Here is a 25,254-nt window from a genome sequence, read left to right on the forward strand (position 1 = left end):
CTAAGTTAAGCCAGTGTTAGCTGACTCCCTAGGGGTTGAAAAAACTCCAAGAAAAAACCCTACATTTTAGGGAAAAAAGTCCTTAAAGGTGCAGTGTGTAAATTTTAGTGTGGTGATGTTGCAAATTGCAACCAACAGCTCAGTCCACGGCTCACCCCTCACTTTTGAAACGCATAAAAAAGCTACAGCAGCCACCACAGGACAAACATATCATTGTTGGAGACAACTTAGTAAAAAAGTTTGTCCGTTAAGGGCTTCTATAGAAACATGGCGGTACAAAATGGCGACTTCCATGTAAGGGGACCCTCGGTGTGTGTAGATAAAAATGGCTCATTCTAAGGTAATAAAAACATAGCAGTTAATTATGTAAGGTCTACACCACTGATAATATAGTTGTGTATATCATATTGCATTTCTGTCAAGAGATCATTAAAAAATTACACATTGCACCTTTAAGAGAGAGCTGATTCTATAAACGATATATAATTTTTTTTTATGTTTTATTTCCCATCAAATTTTATAATTTATTCTGTCATGCATTGCCGAACAGAATTGTGGATCCTTCGGCGTCACGTCGCTGGCGTTGCTTGGGGCTGAAGTTGAAAATTTCTCAACTTTTTAAGCACCAAACAGATTGCCTTATGCAAATAACCTAGTGCAGAGCCAGCCAATTAGGTTTATGCATAAGCGGAGAACAGATTAGCATGTGTTGCGGTCACTGTGATTGGCTGTTGGTCATGTCAATCGTTAACGCTAATGCCCTGTGTGAATGCACCATTAGTGTCAGTGAGCAGGAATAATCAACATTATTTACATCCGTGGAGTTGAGTTTTTTATGAATGCTTTGAACCATTACAATTTTTTTATTTCATCATCAGCTCAGAAATTAATTTGTTCAACCTCCACATCATCAAGTCATTTGTGCACAACAGAAATGCTAATTCTCATTGTTTTGGACAAATTGTAGATGCTTTGATACAATCATGCAGATGATTATGTACAATTGTCTGCTGTTTGCTACATTTTGAATTGCTTATTTCATTTTCATGCATTATTATTACTAACCCAGCTGATAATATTTTGCACAGATAGGAACTATAATTACTTTCTAAATACTTATGTATTTCAGCTGGTTCTTTGCCATGGTGACAAGTTTTCTCTTAACGTGTTCAATAGTTTTTTCTTGTGTCATTCAATTTTATTGCACATAACTTTATTAACGGACTTTATTGTTGTGAATACTTTCAATTTGTGGATTTCTTGATAAAAATTGCATGTGAATAACCTCATTGGAAATATATGTACTTATAAAAATGTTGACACGTTCAATACTTATTTCCCTCACTGGCATTGTGTAAAATTGGTTTATTGACAACAAAGCTGAACAATGACACACAGATTTGTCATTTTGGGACTGACATGTTCACTGACATAAAAACTTACTTTTGATAGATGAAATAAGGATTTTGAATGTTACAGGCTTCTGTAGGACATCCATGATGTTGTGCAGTTTGTATGAATTATTTATGGAAATGCAGGCATTATTTAGTAAACTTTTAAGAATGATTCGAGAAATGCTCTAAAGCAACTGAGAAAAACTGTAAGATATATTTTACAATATTTATTAAAGTGTTTACTGCAATCTCTTAGTCTGCATCTGTATGTTTGAAATTAAAATAGAATAATCTATAGATATTGGCAGGTGCCATTGTAATACTATAATGTCCTTTAAAGTGGCTTGAAAATGCCCGATCCATTGTTTATGTATACAGTAAGGCAGTCTATCAAAGATTTCATTCTGTAATAACATCACTGTATGATGATAATGCCATGAACCTTGAAATGAGTTTAAAGCAAGCACTTTCATTGTATAACTTGATCAATATTTGACAAACTGTCAATTTTCCAGCTTTGTGCTTAGGTGATCCTCCATATTATTGTCATTTATTGCCATAAAGCAGAGAGGAGATTTATGAGTCTGTGTGAATTTCATTTACAGTCCAGAATGCTTTTAACAGATGACTAGTTGAGGCACAAATGCTGTTTTTGATGGAAATGGGAGTCGTAAGTTCCTCTCAGGAGATGCTTGCGGTTCAGCATTAGATGAATGTGATGCGTTTGTAATGCAGACCGACTGCACGCCCGCAGGAAACAAAAAACAACATCATTGTGTGGTAATGGAAAGATGCAAGAGAAATTTGTTAGCGTTATGTATTTTCCAGTCATGTTGGGGCTAATAGTTCATTTCAAATGGCTCTCTGTATTGTCTACTGGATATATTGAGATATATTGAATGAATCAGCATCTAGAGTTTACATGTAATGCATATCTGCAGGGGAACAGAGACGACAAATTTAATGATTTTTTAAATGTGTCTTATTGTCTAGAGGTTATTTCATAAGGATGTCAGTTTCTCTTTATTTCAAACCAGTGTCTTAGCAAAGTAACCACAGGTGTTGTTTATCACATATACAGCACTTAGATTTATATTATACATGTTTATATGGTTTAATGGTTCAATGTTTCATATCTGATCTAAGAAGTTTAATTTGCCGACTCAAATTTAATTTGACATTCCTCACACCTGATGATATATCTGTAAAATAAAATTTGTTTGAATGTTTTATGAAATAGCACTTTGTGAAAATGATATCTGCACTGTAAAAAAATTCCGTAGAAATTGCAGCTGGGATGCCGGTAATTTACCGTAGATATAAGTTTATGATTTTTACTGGCAACATTTTGTTCAAAGTTAAATGAACATTTAACATTTACAAGTCTTTGTCTTTACAGAGTAAAACTAAAAAAACAGCATCAAGCAAAACATTCTGGGAAACAAAATCTGAAGCAAAAAACAGAAAAAGGTTGATGATGATTTCTGGTCCCCAGAATGCTTTGCATGAGGCTGTTATTGTATAGTTTTATTCTGTAAAGATAAAGACTTGTTAATATTTAAAATTTATTTAACTTTAAACAAACTCTTGCCAGTAAATAACATAAATTTAAATCTACGGTAAATTACCGGCAACCCAGCTGCAATAACATTGTAATTTCTACGGAATTTTTTTTTCAGTGTGTCCTCTCAGTTAAATGTGTTGTGACTCTCAGTTTCTCTAATAATATAATTACTACACTGCAAAAAATGATTTTTAAGAAACATTTTCTTCGTATTTTTGTCTTGTTTTCAGTAAAAATACCTGAAAATTCTTAAATTAAGATGCTTTTACTTGATGAGCAAAACGAAAATAAGAAAATAAGTCTAGTATTTAGACCAAAAGTATAAAATTTAAGTGATTTTGTGCATAAAACTCTGCCAATGGGGTAAGCAAAAAAATCTTGAACAATTTTCTTAAACACTAAATTAAAGAAAAAAATCAAGAAAAATGTGCTTACCCCATTGACAGATTTTTTTGCTTGTTTTTTTTTACTTGGTCTTGTTTTAAGTACAAACATCTAAGAATTCTTAAATCAGTATGTATTTTCTTGTTTTCTAGTTTTTAGACAAAAAATAATTTAGGTGAATTTGTGCTTAAAATAAGCTAAATAAAATCTGACAATAGGGTAAAAAAATCTGACTTTTTTTATTGTTTAACAAAAAGAAAAAAAATGTCTTACACCATTGGCATTTTTTATTTTATTTTATTTTTTGCTTATTTTATGCACATGTTCACTTAAATTCGATTTTTAACTTATTTTCTTGGATCATTTTGCTTATTAATAAAATGCATTTTGATTTTTGTACTAAAACAGGAAGTTAGGGTCGGGGATATATTGAATGTCTCTTTCGGCATTGTAAATGTATTTCTTTGTTTTTCCAGTTATTTTATACAAAGTTCTTCCCCTAAAAACAGTCATAATTAAGCATTTTATGATTCTTGTTATCCATCATCTCTCTGACCCTTAAGGTTTTAAACGCTTGTTTTTGCCGCTTTGTCTTTGTAGGAAACAATGACAGATAACAGTAATGTAAATAATGACAACATTTAAATTGCAGGTTGAGCTGTTTTTTTAAACAAACTGTACTTGATCTGTATGTAAATTATAACACTGATGGATGAATGTGGTCCACATAAATGATTTCATATTTACCTGTTGCTCAAAAGTTGATAGAAAGCTACAAAGTTAATAGTGTCTAATAAAAATGCATTCATATTTAATGCATTCAAGAAAATAAAGTCATTTTTCATGAGGAGGGCAGATGATGAAGGCCAACATCAATGCTTTAATTCAGGCTTAACACCAAAACTGAACCCATCCTTGTCTCCTCTCTCTCAGGTAGAAAATTCATCATAGCCAACGCACGAGTGGAGAACTGCGCTATTATCTTCTGTAACGATGGCTTCTGTCACATGTGTGGTTACACCAGAGCTGAGATCATGCAGAAACCCTGTACATGCAACTTTCTGTACGGTCCACACACTAAGAGACTGGCCATCGCTCAGATGGCACAGGCGCTGCTGGGGTCTGAAGAGAGGAAAGTGGAGATCGCGCTCTACAGGAAGGACGGTAGGACAAACCCAACGATTTACAATTAAACCAGCAATGTGAAAGAGATTCATTAGATGATTTATGGAGGAGATGTTTGCTTTATACGTTTGTTGCCTCAAGGAATGGTGAAGCAGAAGATGTAAAGACAGTTGGTCTTTTTGGTTGATGTTGGACCAAACTAAAGTTTTTTGCTTTTAGGAATGACAAAGAGATGTTTGTAAAGGGAATGATTGAGATCGGTGATGATTCTGTGTAATTGTGTGAGCTCAATGGGGTTCAGCAACCATTCATCCACACGTACATGAAATAAGAGAGAGAGAGATGTAGATTCAGAGAGGTTTTCTTCAGGTTCTAGTTGATACAGTAGTTGACGTTTCTTGCCACTGGACAGCATCACTTCACCAATCATAGTTTCCACTGTTTATACCTTCAGCTGGGTGTTTGGTGTTCATCTTGTACCCGACACCGTTCTGCCCTGTGTTGGCTAAAGACATTAGCATACAGTTTACAGTGCGTACCACACACTGACTCTACTTGGGCGGGCACACCACAGTGTATTAACGGCCGCCCAAGTGTTTTTGGCATTACATTTTATATTCTTTATTAGGGCTGCATAATAAATCGCATGGGATTGTCATGCGCATCTCGTCGGTAAAGCCGGTTCCTTGATTAGTAGTAAATCACCATCCCCTGCTTTCATATGGAGCGGCATTTCAGCTGTAGTTCACTGACGATCAGAGCAATTTCACATTCATTATTGAGGACGTATCGCCTGCAGCAGTGAATGCGATATTGCCCAGCTTGTGAGCAAGTTGGATTGTTGTAAAGTATATACATGAACACATGAATGCAGCATCTATATACAGGGAAATACCGTACCTGTTCATGCAAGTGAATCACTGTCATTTAAAAAGAAGATTGCATTTATGTATGAATCGAGTTTGTGATTATTTTTTTTTCGATCAATTGGGCAGCACTAGATGAGATGCGCATGACAATTGCATGCAATTTATCATGCAGCTGTATTCTTTATCCATCCATGATAATGACAATATCTGTGATCGATTACTTTAGTGGATAAGCTACGTTTTCTTTCTCTGTTGATGAGTTTGGTGTGTGTGCCTCCATCTGCATGTTAAAATTTATTTTCCTATATTTCTGAATTTGAGCTGAGTTGTCTGAATTATATGTGACTGTGATAAAATGGTTGCATAAAAAAGCGTGCAAAGCTTTTTTGACCAGGGGTTGTAGATGCAGATCAACATTCACAACAACAAAATGTCTGCAAAATGGAACGAAGCAGAGATTCACTATCGGCACTGAACCAAAGATTGCGTTTCATTCACCAACCATCATTTGTGTGTGAAATGTGCATATTGACATTTTTTTATTAACAAATCCTGATTAGTAAACTACATTTTTTCTAAATGTACGAAAAAACAGCTTAGCCCATCCTCAACAAAATGCATACAAATGACACGCAGTGTGATTATCGTGCAATAGATGCCAAATTCCGCTTTTATTGTTTTCTCATTTGTTTTCTGTTTTTTTTTACCATTGTCGCTTGGGTTTTGTGTTACATAAATTTTTGTAACATAAAATGACATCCTTACCCCAACCCCGATTCTAACCCCAACTCCAAGCGACCATGATTTAAAAAAATAGACAAAACATGGAGAAACTTATATATTAAATAACATCCTAAAGCAAAACTCAACCCTAAACCCAAGGGAAAATGGTTAAAAAACAGAAAACAAATGAGAAACCAATAAATAAAACGACACGACACGATGTTCCAAATAAGTGAACGGGAAGGACTGGCGTATCATATGCACGCAAAAGCGGAATTTGGCGTATCTATTGCACGATAATCACACTGTGTGTCATTTGTATGCATTTGGTGAGAATGGGTTCAACCAGCACATATGCTATAATCAAATACTATAATTATAATATGTAGATCATATTTTGATATATGATTGATATTATTACATTTTATTTATTAGTATATGTAGATTTTTTTTAAAGAAGATGCACATAATGACAATCCTTCACGCTTTGCTTTCTCACATTTTAAATCAATATGAAAGCATCTGCTTAATGCTAATGTAAGTGTAATCTAAATGTAAATGAGAAGTCAAAACGTCAATCACTTGATCCAGGCCTCCTGCCGGTTTTATACAATATATTAAAGTCACATTAAAGGTCTTCATTATCACATCTCATATACTTTTTTTTGCCAATACACGTTACGCCGGTGGACACACATCCTGCTTGCTCCACCGACAACAAAACTTCGGAATTATTTAAAAAAAGCAAAAGCTCATTTGCTTCTCTGACAAAGTTTCTACACTATGAAAAGCCCTTATATGGAGCTGGTTTGGGCGTGTATTATGCAAATTACCAACGCACATTCACACGGCTGCTCATTTAGAAAACTCCAAATTCACTAACATAAAAACAAGTTTATAAACGAGTTTAAGAACAAATTCATATGCGTACTCACGTAAATTAAGCTAACATTTTTAATGAGAAGTTTGTATAAATAGGAAAAACGTACGCAATTATTAGTAAATGAGACCCATTGTTCGCCAGCTTAATGGACCGAAGCGCTAGTTTGTGATTAAATCACAATTCTCGAGAGAGAAATCACAAATCATTAGCAAACTTCAGACGCTGCATAAAATATTACACTAAGTACACAATTATAAATACATTACAAGTTACGTCACGTGTCTTAATAGACTCTTTACTAGTTGTGTGTGAATGCATGTGAAATAACTAACAGTAAACGTTTATATAACAAAGACTGAAAGTTAGGAATACATTCTGTATATATCATGAACACGCATACATTACGTTTTCTTTTCACGTCTTGTATAAGCGCACACACTGAGATCCGGCTCTGATAACAACACACACTTATACTGTCATGTATAATTCAGGTGGAAAACCACATCGCTCTACACATCAAGTAGTGGGGATTCCTATCTTTCTTCATATGGAGATGAAGGAGTATTTCTCTTTATCTCTGCTATTCTCTCCGTTTCCTTTTCCTGTGCCGGTGTGATCATTCATCTGGTCGGGTCGGGCCGTGTGCTGGCATTAGCCTTCAGTGTGATGAATGAGGCCGTTCTGCTTTGTCTCTGATCTGACCGTCATTTAATCAATCACTCCAAGTTTAAACTTAACTCTGTATGCATTAGCCATGAGAAAGAAAGAGAAAGTACGAGAACCTGACGCGAGCACAACCGACCTTTACCGTAGTGCACCGCTTGCCAAATCCTCTTCATCCACTCAAAATGATGTTACACAAGAAACTTTTGTTTTCTTTGCCTGAAAGCATGAGATCAGCTTTGAGACGTTGCCAGGTATTAAATCCTCATTATAGAAACACGTAGAGGTGGAGGTTTTGTGCAGTGCCCTCTTAAACTGACCTTAGATCTGTACACTTGCCTTTAATTAGAATCTCATTGACCCTTTGGAGCAGAAATCTGACCTTTATGACCTTAGTGATGTCATTTCCTATGATCTCTGGGTTAAGAATGACCTATAAATAGCTTCTTTCATTACACCTTAAGAGGTAAAGATCAACAACATGAATACCTGCGCTTCAGATTCCACAGGTGAAGATAGAAACTCTCTATTTATAGATAAACTTACTTTCAATGAGAGAAGGGACCTTGTAAATTATAAAAGAGTTAAATATTTCATTCTGTAACATATTTAATTCTGAAATAAATTTCGTGTTGATTTTTCAAAGGTTATCAAGGATGCCTTAGGAGATCTGTTATTCAAATGTCATGTAGTGAAACATGTAAAGTATTCATCACGTTAGGCTATAAAACACAATTTCATGTATGGAAGGAAACATTTGTGGTAAATTTTTTCATATTTGACAGGCAGGGCAAAAAATTGGCTTTGGACGGTTGTAAGCCAAATGAGTTGGCCCTCGGTCAGCGTGACACAGTTATTGATTGTATCTCAACATCAGCATCCACCTGCTGGACAAAATCGCCAACTAATCACATTTGAATAGACGTTTTAAAGAGGTCAGTAGAGCAGCTATTGTGAGTCCTAAAGAGCTTACTAAAGCGTTTTCTGTGTATTGTTGAGAAAGAGACGAAGCAAGCGTTGACATCTCCAGAGGGACGCCATTTAGTAAGAGAGAGAGAGAGAGAGAGAGAGAGAAAGAGAGAGAGAGAGAGTCCACTCTGACAACAAACATGTATCATAAAATCCATGTAAAACAGCCAAAGTCTCTCCTAAATTTCTCCTGACCCTTTCTACTCCCAGAAATTAAAGATCTCACAGTTCTTGTGCACCATTCTATATTTCTTTAAGATCTCAAAGTGGCTTTATAGATGCAAACACGGGTTAAAAACTCTACACATCTGTGGTAAACTCGTGTTTTGTTTTATAATTGGAGCATCTTCAGTGATGCACCTTCATCTGCCTTTTAGTTTTAGATGTATTTATTTAGTAAGCAATGCATATTTGTTACCATTTTTGGTGCCCAACCCTGTTCCTGGAGGGCTACCGTCCTGCAGATTTTAGCTCCAACCCCAATCAAACAAAGCTGAAGCAGCTAATCAAGGTGTTCAGGGTTGCTTGATAAAGAGCTGGGTTGGACCTGAAGTCTGCAGGACGGTAGCCCTCCAGGAGCAGGGTTGGGCACCCCTGCCATATACTTTGAGATACTTTGAGATACTTTGAGATACTTTGAGATACTTTGAGATTTTTCCATTTTATGACTACACATTTGATACTTTGCATGATATACACTATAGAAAAGTAAGACTATATGCTGTTTAAAACCACTACTGAAAACTTGATTGAAATGTCAACATGTACAATACAGTTTACTGGCCCGAGTTTCTGTCACACTGGCCCTGGTCATCGGGCAGTTCTTGGTTGAGCCCTGACGTGTTTACTTAATACAGGACTAGTTTTTTTTTAAATCTCTCATTGTACTGGCATCTGTCTTTTTGTTGTATCGCTTGAGATGCAGGAGCATCTTTTGAACATCTTTTTAAGCAACATTATGTGTTGATTCTTGTGCACAGCCAATAGAAAATGAGATGATTGTCATGACAACAGCAGTGTGGCTTTGATGCAGCACAAGCAAAACTTCAACGATCTGCAATGAAAACTATATTTCTTTATTTACACTCAACTCAACATTTTACTGAAGTTGCTCTTTAAAGGAGTCGTTTGCATGAGCACATCATTATTTTATTAGATGACATTTTGTTTGTGAAGGTGACTGATTTCTCTTTAGTTTTCAGAGAGTAAATTAATGACTTCTGGATTCTGCTGTGGTGTGTGTCTGCCTCATTACGCACATTAAACTACACACACACACACACACACACAAAATTCTCCAAAAAAGAAAAACAAACTAAGGTGGATTTCCATCAAGTTGTTCAAGCGAATAATGGTGGTATTGGTAATCAACAGTAAATAAAGACAGGACTGAAGGTAGTTTCGATTGGGCAAGGTATAAATTTACTAGTAGTGCAGCTTGTAATTGCCTTAACAACTTAATGTTGTGCACAGAAGAAGGAATGCAACATTTTTGATGCAGGCACGAGCAGCAAGGGCATTGTGACAAAGTTGAGCCAAATAAATGATATAAACAACACCTGATACAGTTAGACGATGGGTTTACGTGGGTTTAATGTTCGCTGTGTCACAATTTATGCGCAATGAATGCGTTTCCATCTCCCATTATTCGCATTTCCTCTTTATCAAGTCAAAAAACACATCAAGCGAGTGTAAAAAACTTTTAGCAAATCAAGGGATTTTTATAAGAAATTTGTCATTTCCATCACTAATTTATTTTGCAATACTTGAAAATGCACATAAAATGAAAAATTGACTTTGAAATATAAACATTTGAAGTATACAAATTTACATTTACAGAGGCACATAAAAGGTAGAATAAAAGCACAAAACAAGATCAGGGCTGTAGAGCTCTCTCTCTCTCTCTCTCTCTCTCTCTCTCTCTCTCTCTCTCTCTCTCTCTCTCTCTCTCTCTCTCTCTCTCTCTCTCTCTCTCTCTCTCTCTCTCTCTCTCTCTCTCTCTCTCTCTCTCTCTCTCTCTCTCTCTCTGAAATTAAACTCAATGGTGTGTTGCTGTCTGTAAAATCCCTCTCCTTCACTTCAGCTCATTTGAATATGGAAATATTCTCAGTGAGGTCAAACAGTCTGAGGATCAGAGCTTCAGTGTCAGGTGTGATGTTCAGACAGATCGGATCGTAAAAACTCCCACAATCCCATTGAAACGTGTCTCTACACACCACTGTCATTATCAGCTGCTGCCATACAAATCACATGCAAATCTATTGAATCTCAGTTCTTACATTTATTCATCTTCATGTTGTTCTGATCCCAATGTGAAGCACTGATGTATTGTATACATAAATGTGTGAGGTCACCTTTTATCACATGTTTGCTTCAGATTGGTGCACCATCGTGTTAAAGATGTGCTTCAATCTAATGATTTTATTCACAATGTCTGTGGACTTTCTACATCCAGACACTAAGAGAGATATCTTTTTCATATGACAGGTTATACAGTAGTGATATCTTCATGCAAGTCTGCTTCAGTTGCTTAGAGATTCATCTTAGATTGAAACATGACAGGTGCAACCAAGCATCTTCATAACGCTTACAGAAGTCTGATTAAATGAAGACTTATTTTTGCACATCATGCATTGCATTGTTTCAAAAGTAGATGTGTTACAGTTGAACAACACACAGTGCTACATATTTATTATTGCTAGGATAACTGTTTGTGATAGATGATCATGACTCGAAAGAGAGAAGATGTTAACAGATCATGTGATGTCTGGTACTGAGCCGGTCTTTGTGTCTGAGAGAGAGATTCACATGTTTGGTATTTCTGCTTGGCTGTATTTTTAGCTTTTGCTCACACACACATTCACAGCTTCAGGTCAGCTGATGTGTTTCTTCACATAGACCGGACTCACTACACTGTATTGTCCTCACTACAGCAGACCCTACCTGGACCACAGGATAGTGATGTGCTAAATAGCACTTAAAGTGGTTTACTGGCTCGTAATCATTTTTAGTGCTATGTTGCACCTATATAGCACGTATGTAGCACCCGTGTAGAACCATAAGTGGTGCTATAGTGGTTTTATATATCACCCCGTATTGTTGTTCATTGGTGCTATATAGCACTTCAAATGGTTCCCCTATGATTACGAGCTTTTCTTTAGTTTTCTTTAGACCGTATATACTGTACTGTACATATATATATATACATATATTTAGCCTCAGATGTCACACCTAAGGGCCATTTGCTGGGTCATCACAAGTGATTAGTTCACATGCTTTCAGGTATTGTCAATTACAATTTTTAAACACAATAAGACTTAAATATAAAAAACTGATTTACTCACCTGCTGTTTGAAAATGATGTGTGTGCGCCCATCTGACGTGCGTGGTCGTAATGCCACATCTCAAGGTTTCAAATTGCTAATTGAGTTCATGTTTTCTTGCGCTTGAACAGACATATTTACTCAAAACTAAAAATGCTGTGATTTTCCTCATAAACACACACCGTTTTAAGTGAATGTTAGCATAAATCTCTACTGACAACCCCGCCCCCTTCCCACACTTTTAAGATGCCCGCTATGCCACAGGTCTGATGCATTAATAAGCAAACTAAAAACTTTACAGGATTTTTGGGAGATGTGCGTGTCATGGCTGCTTTTTCAGTTGTAAAATAAAAGGATTTATAATACAACATTTTGAATTATTTAATTTTAGAAACCTAAAAATGTAGATTCTAATTATAGGGCTTTAACCTCCTAAGACTCGAGAATTTTTTTTTTCAGATTTCTACCAGCTATTTTGGGGTTAGGAAGAACCAGTAAATATAATAACCAAATATTTTCTTTGAACATGAAGCAGTGTAATTGTCCAAGTTTGTGTAGGTTCCATTAACACAGAATTAAGTATTATGGTGCAAACAACAAAAAAGGACAGACAGTTTCTAAAATTGACAATGCACGTGTGTCTGATGAAACTGTGTAGGACACTGTGTTACACAAAGCCTCAACATCAAGTAAAATCACTGCTTTGCTTATCCCGTGTGAACGGGTCATACGAAACTCAAATGTAGGGGGATCATCATTTCTAAATCACAAGAAGTCCTCAGATAATACTAATCCTGTGTGAATAGTACTTAAGCCATTCAAATGTTAAAAATATATTTCCCCATGAGGGACAATTACCATCTGAACTGTGCGTTGGTGTGTTGTTGTTGTTTTTTTGGCGTGCATGCCACCTGAAATTGGCTCTAAAAACAGTACTAGTTTTCTACAGTAATAGTTGTCATTTTTATAATATGTATTAAAAAAACATAATTGCTAATATGTGTCCATAACTATGTTGATTCAGAACTCTGTGTTATATTATACAGTATAAAATAAACGTATTATTATTATCTCAATTTAATTCTAGTTCAGCTTTAGAGGACCTGTCCCAAAGCTCCTGGATCAAACCACACCATGTTTCTGTGCCCAATCTATCCATCACACTGATTTTATTTGCATTTTGAAGAATTGCATAATAAATGTGCAGAAAAGTTTTTATGCTCCCTTAAGGTTGTTTTCGACAAAAGAGTTAATGTGAAAAATGCGAGAGGAAAATGCATTGTTTGAAAAAATTCTGACATAGTGAACATTAATCTGATCATCTAGCTGTATCAGCTGTCGTTGTTTTTATCATATATGGGGCTTGATGTCGTCTTAATGCCCTTGCTGTTAGTGCCTGCATCAAAATTCTGCATTCCTTCTGTGCACCGCATTAAGTTTGCCAATTACAAGCTGCATTGCTAGTGAATTTATAACTTACCTAATTGTAACTAAATGCAGTCATGTCTCCATTTTCTAATTGTCCCTTGTTTTATTTACTGTTGGTTAAGAATACCACAGTCATTCGCTCTAACAACTTGATGGAAACGCACCTAAATCACATTAGTTTGTTTTGTTTTGTTGTGAATTATGAAGATTCGCTTCACGCTTCGATGGAAACCCAGCTATTGACTTTTAGCAAATTAATCATTCCTGAGTATTTGCAGGCATGCAAATATTATGCAGTGACATTCATTTAATACAGTGCTGATATGAGCTCAGGTCAGGCAAAAGTGATGCTGTGATAACCATCCACTGTAAGAATCCTCAGGTTTAAACACATGCACACACACACACACACACACGCACACACACGTGCACACAACATTACTCGTGTTTAGATCACATGAGCCAGCTGTGGAAAATTCACTTGGGTGTAAGGTTTGGGTTACTCATTTGCATACTGTATGTTTTTTCTGTTGAGTTATCAGACTTGTTAACTTCAGGAACTCTGATGATGCAACACATGATCAAAATATGTGCTAGAAAAGCCAAACATTATTGAGACATTCAAGTTTATTTCGAGGTTGAGTCCACATCCAGCTTTAACTGAACTTGGTCTTGACTCAGACTCTCAAGTTGGACTTGACCATGACACTAGTAAAAACAGGTCAAATGATTAGTGTATTGTATTTTTTAGCATTTCAATATGAAGTTATTTAAAGCATGTACATGAGAGACGATCCAGTACAGTTATAGTACAGTACAGTACACCCCAGTGAAAGTCTCACATTATAAACAGAGCCACGGGGCGCAGACGCTGCTAATGGAGCCCTTGCAGGCTCAATGAACAAGAGAAGATTCTCATCACGTCCACTGGTGCTTTAAAAGAGGTGAACATTAACAAGAGAAACAAACACGCATAAAAAGAAGAGAAAAGCCAGAAAATACAGCACACCAAAGTCAATACTAAACATACAGTACACTCTAAAAAACAAACGGTGCTATATAGCACCAAAACAGTTGCTTTGGATCGTAACGATAGAAGAACCATTTTTAGTGCCATATAGCACCGGTGAAGAACCAGTGAAGCACCAGTGAAGCACCTGTGTAGAACCATATAGTGCTATGTAGAACCATATGTGGTGCTATATGGCCCCTATATGGTTCTACACTGGTGCTTCACTGGTGCTTCACTGGTGCTTCACTGGTTCTTCACCGGTGCTATATGGCACTAAAATGGTTCTTCTATCGTTACGATCCAAAGCAATTGTTTTGGTGCTATATAGCACCGTTTGTTTTTTTAGAGTGTATTTCATCTGTCAGACAGCCTTTAGCTATCACCAGTCATTTTTATAGGATTATTCATCAATAATTCTCTGCAGTTTTACGGCTGGCAGATTAAGCAGAAATTGAGGCATTCAGTCGGGTGGAAATGATGAAGTTTTGGCACGTCAACAAATTTATAGCTAGAAATTTATTCTACATTTCTCACAGCTTCAGTGTCATAAGGACTCACACGCAGGTGAAATACAGCACAACAGAATGCAATGAGATGCAGAGATCTCAATAAAAATAAAAACATTAATTGAAGATGCTGGAGAAACAGTGAGACATACGAAAAATAAAACATCTTTCTTTTGCATGTTTACATTGATCACCAGTCACAAAATATCATAAAAAGTTAGAAGTAGGATTGATCACTTTATTTTATCACTTTAGATAAAAGCATCTGCTAAATGTAAAAATTATTGTTAGGTGGTGAAATAAATGCATGATCCAAGATGAGGACGCCGCATTCGTGCGCTTTCCAGGTCGCTCCACTTAGATTGTGATTCATCATCTTAGATTAAGATGTATCATATAATTTTATTTTTTATTCTGTACAAACAATTATTTTATTTTATTTTAATTTATTTTAATATTTCAATTTATTTGAATTTATTTTAATATTTCAATTTATTTCAATTTATTTGAATATTTCAATTTAATTTAATTTTATATTTCAATTTATTTTATTTTAATATTTCAATTTATTTAAAATTATTTTAATTTTTTATTATTATTTTATTTTATTTTATTTTATTGGAGCAGACCTGATTGTCATTTTACTACAAGTTATATAGTCTCTATACTACTGTGTATGTGACAAATACAACCATTGAATTCTTGAATGTCGTGATTATGAGGGGGATTTTCTGTCTCTCTCAGCCAATCAGATGTGAGTAAAGATTCAATGTTGGTTGATGAGGTTTTATGAAGCCTGATGTCTGAAGTGTTTAACTCAAACACCAACAGGTGCATTTGGTAAAACTGTTATTCTACTGTCGATCTTACCCATCCTTATCATGGTAAACACCAGCCTGAGATGACCCTGATAAACTCACACAGGTATCAGGAGACTCATTGTGTCTGTTTTGAGTTTCAGGCCAGGAGCTGATGGTTATCACTTTTCACATTTTTGGCTTCTGATTCAGCTTTAGTTTTGTTTAGCTGTGGAGGATCATGTCAATATAAAGTGCCATAGGGATGACGTATTTTTGTAGGCAAACCCTTAAAGCGAGTTGGCATTTTAGCACTTTCAGTTCCATTGTCTTGATGTCAATGGGTTTTTTGTTAAACGAAAGCTCGAGATATTTTCACATGTTATTCTACACCATAAAACACAACAGTAATACCCTCACTCATGACTTTTAAAAGCTTTAACATGTCTATTAAATGGCAGTTTGTACATGGGACTACTAACGTTGTTGGGGACTTTAAACATCATCACTCTTGAAGATCTAAAAAACAACGCAACATGGGCACAATTCCCCCCAAAAAGCAATATATCCTTTAGGAAATATGTTTGTAAGGATGTATTATATAGTTTGAAAGAGCTGTAGGCCCTATGATTTTCACAATGCAGAAAACACAGACAAAATCACGGAATCAAGACATGAAAACGGAATTTACTTTATAGTGTGGAATTTCATGGAATTTGGCAAATTTTAAATGAATCCAGAACACTAAAACAGAACAAAATTGAACCCCCCTCCCCCATAACCATCTAAAACAATGAAGAAACAAAAAAAAAAAAACAGAATTTTGTAAAAATAAATTAGATTTCATAGGACCATTGACGTTGATGTCAAGAGGCCATGGTGTAGTTCCTTGTAGCATAAAATTAGCTGTTTATTTCTAGTAAACGCATTTAGACTTCAAAATTCATAAAAGTTGTGTTCATCTGTGAAGATTATCTTTGTGTAAGTGTCATAAACTTTACTTGTTAAACACAAAGCTTATTTTTTGCGATAATCCAAATGTCTATGGGAAAATGAATGGGCTTTATTGAGGTAACCAGTGTCCTGCTAACTTCCAGGTTGGCCTTAAAAATACATCATCCCTGCTTTGCTTTATTAGCTGTGCTGCTTGTTTACTTTAAAGAAGAGAATTTGAGAGAGGCGGTGGATTTGATCTGATCAGGAGGTTAAAACAGAATGTAAATAAATTGAAATATTGTACGATACATGCTGTGATGTTTCAGCTATAATGGTTTAAATATTTACAATAAATGTGTAGTTGCACTTGAAAACATTCAAGGGCCTGCAGCTGGAACTGCCTGTGTGAAAAAATGCTAAAGAGTTTTCCAAGTCTCGATTCATTTTGGCTTGAGTTCAAAGGGCAGTGATGTCCAAAGAGACCTAAATGTGAGAGAGTTCTCAGTTCTGCCCCAATTTCACTGCAGATTATAGCAGCTCACGCCTTGCACGGTGTGATCCCATTCCCTGAGGAGAGAGAGAGAGAGAGAGAGAGTATAAATGAGCCCTTAGAAGATAGCGGCCTATGTAGAAAGCAAGACTGCTTACTTATGGCGCTTTTCCATTGCACAGAACCCCACGGTTTGGTTTGGTTTAGTTTGGGTTGGGTCAGCTTACTTTTGGGAGCTTTTCCATTGGGTGCAATATGTGATACCCGATACTTTTTTTTTGTACCACCTCGGTTGGGGTTCCAAGCGACCCGAGCTGATGCAGTTTAGATGTGTGAGAAATAAACTACTTTTGATGACTTCATGCGATGGTTCTTGCCTGGACGTTGGTGAACCTGCAGGCAAACAGACAGACACAATACAGCAACCCCAAGGCTTCACTGTTTGCCAAGACATGAATGAATGAATGAATGAATGATTCAGTAGAACTTGTGTTTGAATCTCTTTTATTTTTTAATAAAAGAGAAATCTCTTTTATTTTGTTTATACTCAACATGCTCACTGTTACACTATTCTTTGAAATGACAAGGGGTGACTCCAGTAAGCAAGTCCAACACAAAGTAAATGATCATGTAGATTTAACATTAAATGTAGATATTAAACATTAACATTAGAGAAAATCTCTTGAACATGTCTTTATTTAACATTATCCTGTCCTTAATGTTTTTATTAAACAAACAATATAGAAATCGTCATATTTTATTTCCCATCGAGCGGTACATTCAGTACAAAAATAAGCCAATGATTCTGAATCCTATGTAAACGAATTCTTCTTTAAACTAGCAAACTTTCCATTCTTTACTTGAAAAGTGTCAGATGAAGAGTCTATGCACTGTTTCACATGGACTGATCAAAGAGATAAAGCACAGACGTTATGCCTTATAAAGTTTTAGCTTTGCCTAAGTTATTTCCTTAGTTGAAAGAAAACAAAGACAGAAATGAGACAATTGCTGAAGTGCAGTTATTAGAGTACAGAGCTATAAAATAATGTACAAAGAAATAAAGTCATGATTATATCAAAATGATAGTAAAAGCCCATTAACTGATAATGTGACATGAAGAGATGCATTGCATTCATTTCGACTCTATGAGAACTCATAAAGCAATGATTAGATTCATCACCAGAGTCATCTGAGCACTTTGGGTTTTGGAAGTGGCCGCGGTGTAACCCGAAACTTGAACTTATATTATTAAGAGTTTCACAGACAGGTTTAGAGTTGTAGTTTAACTTGTATGTTATATTATTGGGAAGCTCACTTGCTTTATTAGTACTCTGTGTATTTGAACATGCAAAGATGTTTATAAGGTCAATAGATAGACAAAAAAGAAAGACAAACAAATGCGGATTAGGTGCGTTTCCATCAAGTTATTCAAGTAAGTGACGGTGCTATGAATACCCAACAGTAAATAAAAGAAGGCACGCTTAGAAAATAGAGTCAGGAATGCATTTAGTTACGATGTGGCAAATTTACAAGCAGTGCAGCTTGTAATTGCTTAAAGGGATAGTTCGGCCAAAAATGATATTAAACCCATGATTTACTCACCCCAAGCTGTCCGAGTTGCATATGTCCATCGTTTTTCAGACAAACACATTTTCGGATATTTTAGAAAATGTTTTAGATCTTTCAGTTGATTAAATGTAATGTTATAGGGTCCACGACCTTCAAGCCAAAAAAAAAGTGCGTCCATCCTTCACAAATTAAATCCAAACGGCTCCAGGATGATAAACAAAGGTCTTCTGAGGGTAATCCGCGCGGTGTTGTTGTAGAAATATCCATATTTAAAACTTTATTAACGAAAATAAATACCTTCCGGTAGCGCCGCCATCTTAGACTCCTCTGGATTCAGGAGAGAGTATTAGCGTAGTATATGCACTTTTCTTAGTGACGTATGACAAATTTGGTGGGCAGAGAAACCTCCGTAAGCTGCGTAAAGCTCTCATCTTGAATGCAGACGCGACTAAGATGGTGGCGCTACCGGAAGGTAGTTATTTACGTTAATAAAGTATAAAATATGGATATTTCTACAACAACACCGCACAGATTACCCTCAGAAGACCTTTGTTTATCATCCTGCAGCCGTTTGGATTTAATTTGTGAAGGATGGATGCACTTTTTGGACTTGAAGGTCGTGGACTATGGGTGGACCCTGTAACATTACATTTAATCAACTGAAAGATCTAAAACATTTTCTAAAATATCCGAAAATGTGTTTGTCTGAAAAACGATGGACATATGCAACTCGGACAGCTTGGGGGGGAGTAAATCATGGGTTTAATATCATTTTTGGCCGAACTATCCCTTTAACTGAATGTTGTGCACAGAAGAAGGAATGCAGAGTTTTTGATGCAGGCACAAGCAGCAAGGGCATTGCGATGACATCGAGCCCCATATATAGGAAAGATAACATCAGCCGATACAGTTAGACGATCAGTCACGTGGGTTTCATGTTCACTATGTAAGAATTTATTCGGCAAATGCATTTCCATCTCCCATTATTCGCATTTTCTCTTTTATGCAAAAGTCAAAAAGTCACCACTTCAGGCGAGTGCACATTAAGGGATTTTTATTTGAAATTTGCTGTTGCCATCTCTTGTTTCTGATGCTATACTTCAAAATGCACATAAAATCAGTGTGATGGAAACCCAGCTGATCATACATGTCAAAATTATTGTTTTATTCTATGAACTGAATCATTCTCTTGTTGAGAAGACTTGTCAGATGTTTGAGTAAGCTTTAGTTTTCTCATGTTGTTCCTTTACTGACAGTTTCCATTAACATGGCTGTGATTGATTGATGTTTGTACTGAATTCTGATGTTTTCTATCTAATTATCATCCACTCTCGTTTTCCCCACTCCCCAAACTAAAAGCAATAGTGCATTACCAATGCAAAGGAAGTGTACTGTTAGACATGTGGAACAGTTGATGGAAAATGACAGAGACATAATGAAACTAGACTGTCAGAGGTAACTTGTCAACGCTGATTTCTGTGTTGCTAGGATCAAAGAGCCCAGACCCAATGATCTGGTTTCTCAATATCTTTCTTCAGTGTAAGTCTGAGGGCTCTATCATACACCCAACGTAATATGACGGCAGGTGTGACACAAGAGTTTCTTGCTAGTTTCAGCTGACGCAGTTATAATTTTCACGTCCAGCGCCACATTTTAAATAGCAAATGCAATTGCGCCCAGGAGCATTGTTGGTGTGTTACTATTTTGAGGCACCTGAAAAAATTCCCCCCAAAAACCTGGTCTAAAGTCAATGGCACAGTATTTATTTATTTATTTAATGGGTGCGTTAGGCTCGTTGTAAATATGCCAAATATTAGACATGAAAGGATTACAATGTTAAAGATTATCATTGTGTACATAAATAAAAAATGCATACAAGTTATAATGAATAGTCATTGCATGTAACAGAATTACCAGATTTGCAGTAATGATGAATGAAATTAGTTTCCTCTCTGGAGAAGCTCTTGCTAATTCAGCCATGCAAAAGCAAATCCACCATGGTGGCTTTTAAACTAAATGGGAGATGAGACTCTGATTGGTTTATTACACGTTACGACCAAAACACACCCTTGACTCATTAAGTTAATTGGACATTTTCTACCATGCACATGGCGCGCGACCATTTTTTCTGTCATTAAATGAGCAAAAGTGGATTCGGACACACCCTAAGTGCACCTGCGCCATGCGCTTCAGAGCATTGAAATAGGGCCCTGATTGTTATTTGTCAGGTTTAAAATGGCTCATAATAGAGCAACACTAGTGAGGCTTGACTTCAGCAAACAGCACTAATGAAGATCAATGATGAAGAGAAAGAATGACAGAGCACTGAAGAAGAAAAAGTGAAGGTTAAAAGCTTAATAGAGGATGTGGTTTAGCAGAAATGAAAGTGGCGTCTGATGGTATTAGTGTAAAGATTTGTGGTTTAGTCATTCATTCCCACTACTTCTCAGTCAGGTCACAGATGCTGTGTAATGCTATGAGAATATGACCGTGATTTTTAGAAAACATGTTTTAGGCCCAGATTTACTATAATTAACCATTTACCATCATTTTGGAGTTAAATAACGACTATCAAGATTTACTAAAGACACGCAGTGAATAATTAGCGCTGTAAAGGCATGGTTTTTGCGACTGACCGTATTGCATGTGCATTTCTAGGAGTTTCCTTTCAGACGTAAAATTTATGGGAAGAGATTATTTAAATAATTCATGCAACGTGATTTACTAATGTTTGCACGTGTGATATTACTGGTATTTGCGCGATTATTTAACGCAGAGAAAAAGCATGTCTTAAATCATTTTGCGATTGAAATGACTGTAATTGTTGCTGATAGGATGAGGCATCACAGAGATGAAAGAGCGTGTGGTACAAGGCAGAGGATTTTTTTAACACTTTACAGTTTATTTAATGCCAGAGGAACAAAAATATTGTTTGCCAAGCCATGTTATTTTTTATTTGCTGGAGGAAATAAAAGAGGAGTCACTAGGAGAAGTCACACAATAGCAGGTGTTTCAAAACCTGTTTTCCAGTTCTTTTCGGTGTCCTATGGCTTTGTTAGCTGGGATTTCACACCTTGAATTTTCATCTGTGTTGTCCGTGGTGCTGAACTCAAGCACATCAGGTGTTAGTAGATCACCTGCACCTCATCAGCTCTGCTTATTTGCATCCCTGAACTAATGTGTGCTGCTCTTCGTAGATTGTGTTGGTAATTATGGAAATCAGCTGTTAATCCTGTGTTATTTAATTTGCGCCTTTTTAGTAAATAACCCGCAGATATTACCACTCCTAACTGCGCATTTTTTTACGTGTACAGATGTCAGTGAACATTGAAATGCTTAGGATATATACAGTAGATATACAAATAATCTCATCATACATCATCATATATAGATGTATAAATGTAGATATGAAAATATATCTTGATTTATCTTGAGACTTTTTTATATTTATACTGCATGAGTTTATAGTGCATGAGTTTTAAATTTACAGATGTTTCTTCTGGATTTGCTCTGGAGAAAAAGAAATGCAAATAAAATCAGGCATTTGTTAACTAACACTAACAGTATGGAGCATTAAAATATAAATTAGTTTGATGTACTTTTAATGAGAAATGTTTGAGATCATATTCCCTTACTAGTTGTTTGACAATGTATGCTGAAAACTGTTAAATGGCTCCTATAGTAACTGATAAAGCTGATTTTTGTTTACCGACCTCATGCTCTTCCAACCTCAAAGTCATTTCTGCATGTTAATGTCAAACACGCTGTCAAAATGAAATGGTTTCCCAGAGGAGATGCGGTCTCCAGTTTGCTGATGGTTACTGTGGTATATTCTGCATTATTATTCATTCTCATTCAGTTGTGCAGTAATTTCATCATTTTGCCTGCGCGTCTGTGGATGTACTGTAATGCTCTGCTTTAAATAGAGACAGAGAAATAGATGCGGCTCTCGGTTTGCTCCTCTTGTGGAAACCGTTGCTAAGCAAATATCTTCATAACTTCAGATGCAAGACTTGAAAATACTTCATGTCTTTATCCGCTCACCCTGATGTTTTAGACCGCGGTGACTTTGTGCCAAAATAAGAAGTTCAACAGAATGTTAAGAGACAACAATAAAATGCAACTTAAGCTTTATTCACTTCCTCAAACATTTTAATGCATTTGATTGCAAAGCATTTAAGGTATACATTTTATGATTTTGTCTGCAATATGCCATTTGTTTCATGCAATTTCTCATTTGAAGTGAATGCTCCGGTCACCCCTATTTTTTGTGAGATTTGAATTATTAATGTGTGTGACCCCAGCTGTAGACCCCTGGACCCCGCAGTGATCAAACAGGTGTCGTCCAGGTATCCACAGAGACTCGTCCATTATTTATCCGGCCTTTCGCTTCACTCGTATATTCTTCTCATTAGGATGTGCTGAATGTTTCATCGCATCGGCTCGTTCTCTTGTGTCGTTCGGTCTAAGGTTTCACCGAAGGTCGACATACGGCAGGACACATTCATTAGGATGATAATCCCCTGTGACATAGGCGTATACCCTGTCAATACAAGAACATAGAGCTGCTTTCATTTAAAACTAATAAATAAAACGCCAACTTCTAGAGAGGCATTAAATATTTAATTTTTCCTGCTAGGTGTGTTTAAGCGGGACATACATGGTTAGGAATTTAATGCATGCATATCTTTACTTTTGAGCTCAGATGAGAAATGTGTTGTTGGGTTAGTAGCTCAGGAAACCTAGAGATCTCAGTTATGGATGTTTAAGGTTATATTCATATCTGACTTTAGCTTGACAGCGATTTGAGCAGTTTTGAGATGTTTTTTAGATCTCTGATGGAGACGTATGAAGTTACTGATGTTTCTGTCTCAGGAGTAATAAAAAGTGGAAAAAAATTTGAGAAGACCTCATGTATGATTATTCTTTGAAATGCATGATAATCACAACATTGTGTTATGTTAACTTTTCCAGTCATTGCAGATGTCATCGCAGGTTAAGTGTGTTGTGTTAAACGCATCATTGACTTCTTTGTGAAGCTAATTGCTTTTATGAAGACAGCTGGTTCACATTGAGTTCATGCCCACAGGTCTTAACATTCACTGTGATGTCTACACACTGTTGTATTGTCGATCTGATGATAGATGAGTCTCAGTAATTCTTTAGACAATGATTTCTGGTTGGCTAATTCAGAGGTGACTTTTATTTAGTGATGGCGCTTTCGAAACATTTCTTCATGAAGCTTCGAAACCTATACAAATCTTTGGTTTCGAATCATTGTTTCGGTGCATGTATCAAAAAGTCACTGTGGACACATTGGACAACTAATTTTAGCAAGCAAGCCTTCGTTACGTCATTACTGTTTCAAAACATTTATTGTGAAATTAGTGGAAGACCAAGGTTGGTTGTTCGGTAATACTTTGTGAATGTGGATAACACTTCACATACCTCAATAATAGGGGTATAACAATACATGGATACGGATCGATGCATCGATTAAATTTCTAATGATTAGACGCATCGATGCCTCACATAAAATATCGATATGAGGTACTTTTATTTTGACGCTCTCCGCATCCTCGTTTATTGACATAACGTCCATCTATAGAGTGCAATTTTGTTTATTTTGTGTGCTCATGTCAGCAAGTGAATGCAATGCAATAACAAAGCAGTTGTGCCAGCGAAAAATTGTGATTGCTATTGGACGCAAATTGTGGGTTTGGAAATATTTTGTATTAGGAAAATCTATTGGACAAACAGATTTACAGAAAACATTTGTCAGCCCCAGCTGAAACACTAAGACTTTGACTGTTGCCATCATAAGCTTGATTTTCTCTCATTATTTATTTTTCTTTATTTAAAAAAGTGTATTTTTTCTTAGTTTGCTGGTGTAAATCTCCCAATTGGTAGAAAAATTGTGGCATTTTCAAAGGGTTTAATGAAATGTTTATGTTATATATTTTGCTTGCATTCGTGAGTTATTAAAAATGTAATTGCTTAACTAGTCACGTAATATAACGTACTTATAAATTAATCAAATCGTAATTGCATGGACGAAATGTTTGATGCATCGCTGGCGCACGGTATCGTATTGCAATGAACTGTCCGTTTTACACCCCTACTCAATAACACAAATATTTAATGGTATTTAATGATTCATAAATTATATTGAAAAAAATACACCATTGTGAAGATATTTGCAATTGTTTGTAAAAGGCGTCATGTTTGGGTCTGGATCTGCAGGTGTTGCCAGCGTGTGTGGTGTTTCTAACGCTTTGCAACAATAAATCATTTTGCGAACCAATTGGTTCAATTAATTCGACACGTAATAGCACATCCCAGATGTCTAGGCTAAACCAAATTGGGCTGTCAGTAAAAATGTAATAGACGTCTAACCATAGGCCAAAAATATATGAGAGCAAACACCTTGTAATCACTGTTGACATAATATCAGACATCTCACAAGTTATTTTGGCAAAAACAACATGTAACCAAATTCAAGTTCATTTCAACTAGGAGTGGGTTACTATATCGGTTAAATACATACAGTATGGGTTACATATATTAGCCAGACTATATCGGGTCTGTAGTTATCCTAGATGGTAAAATGATGGCTTTT

At 36.1% G+C, this 25,254-nt stretch overlaps 1 protein-coding gene across 1 annotated transcript in view; it reads left to right on the plus strand.

Moving 5' to 3' along the window:
- The window catches only part of kcnh2b (potassium voltage-gated channel, subfamily H (eag-related), member 2b), a 169,662-nt gene that overhangs the window by 6,787 nt on the left and 137,621 nt on the right, over window positions 1-25,254 (plus strand). The window contains exon 2 of the mRNA XM_065258890.2: window positions 4,276-4,506. Within this exon, the coding sequence (XP_065114962.1) occupies window positions 4,276-4,506 (231 nt within the window). The remainder of the gene's footprint in view (window positions 1-4,275; window positions 4,507-25,254) is intronic.

The sequence above is a fragment of the Paramisgurnus dabryanus genome, chromosome 22, assembly GCF_030506205.2.
Source record: "Paramisgurnus dabryanus chromosome 22, PD_genome_1.1, whole genome shotgun sequence".
NCBI lineage: Eukaryota > Metazoa > Chordata > Actinopteri > Cypriniformes > Cobitidae > Paramisgurnus > Paramisgurnus dabryanus.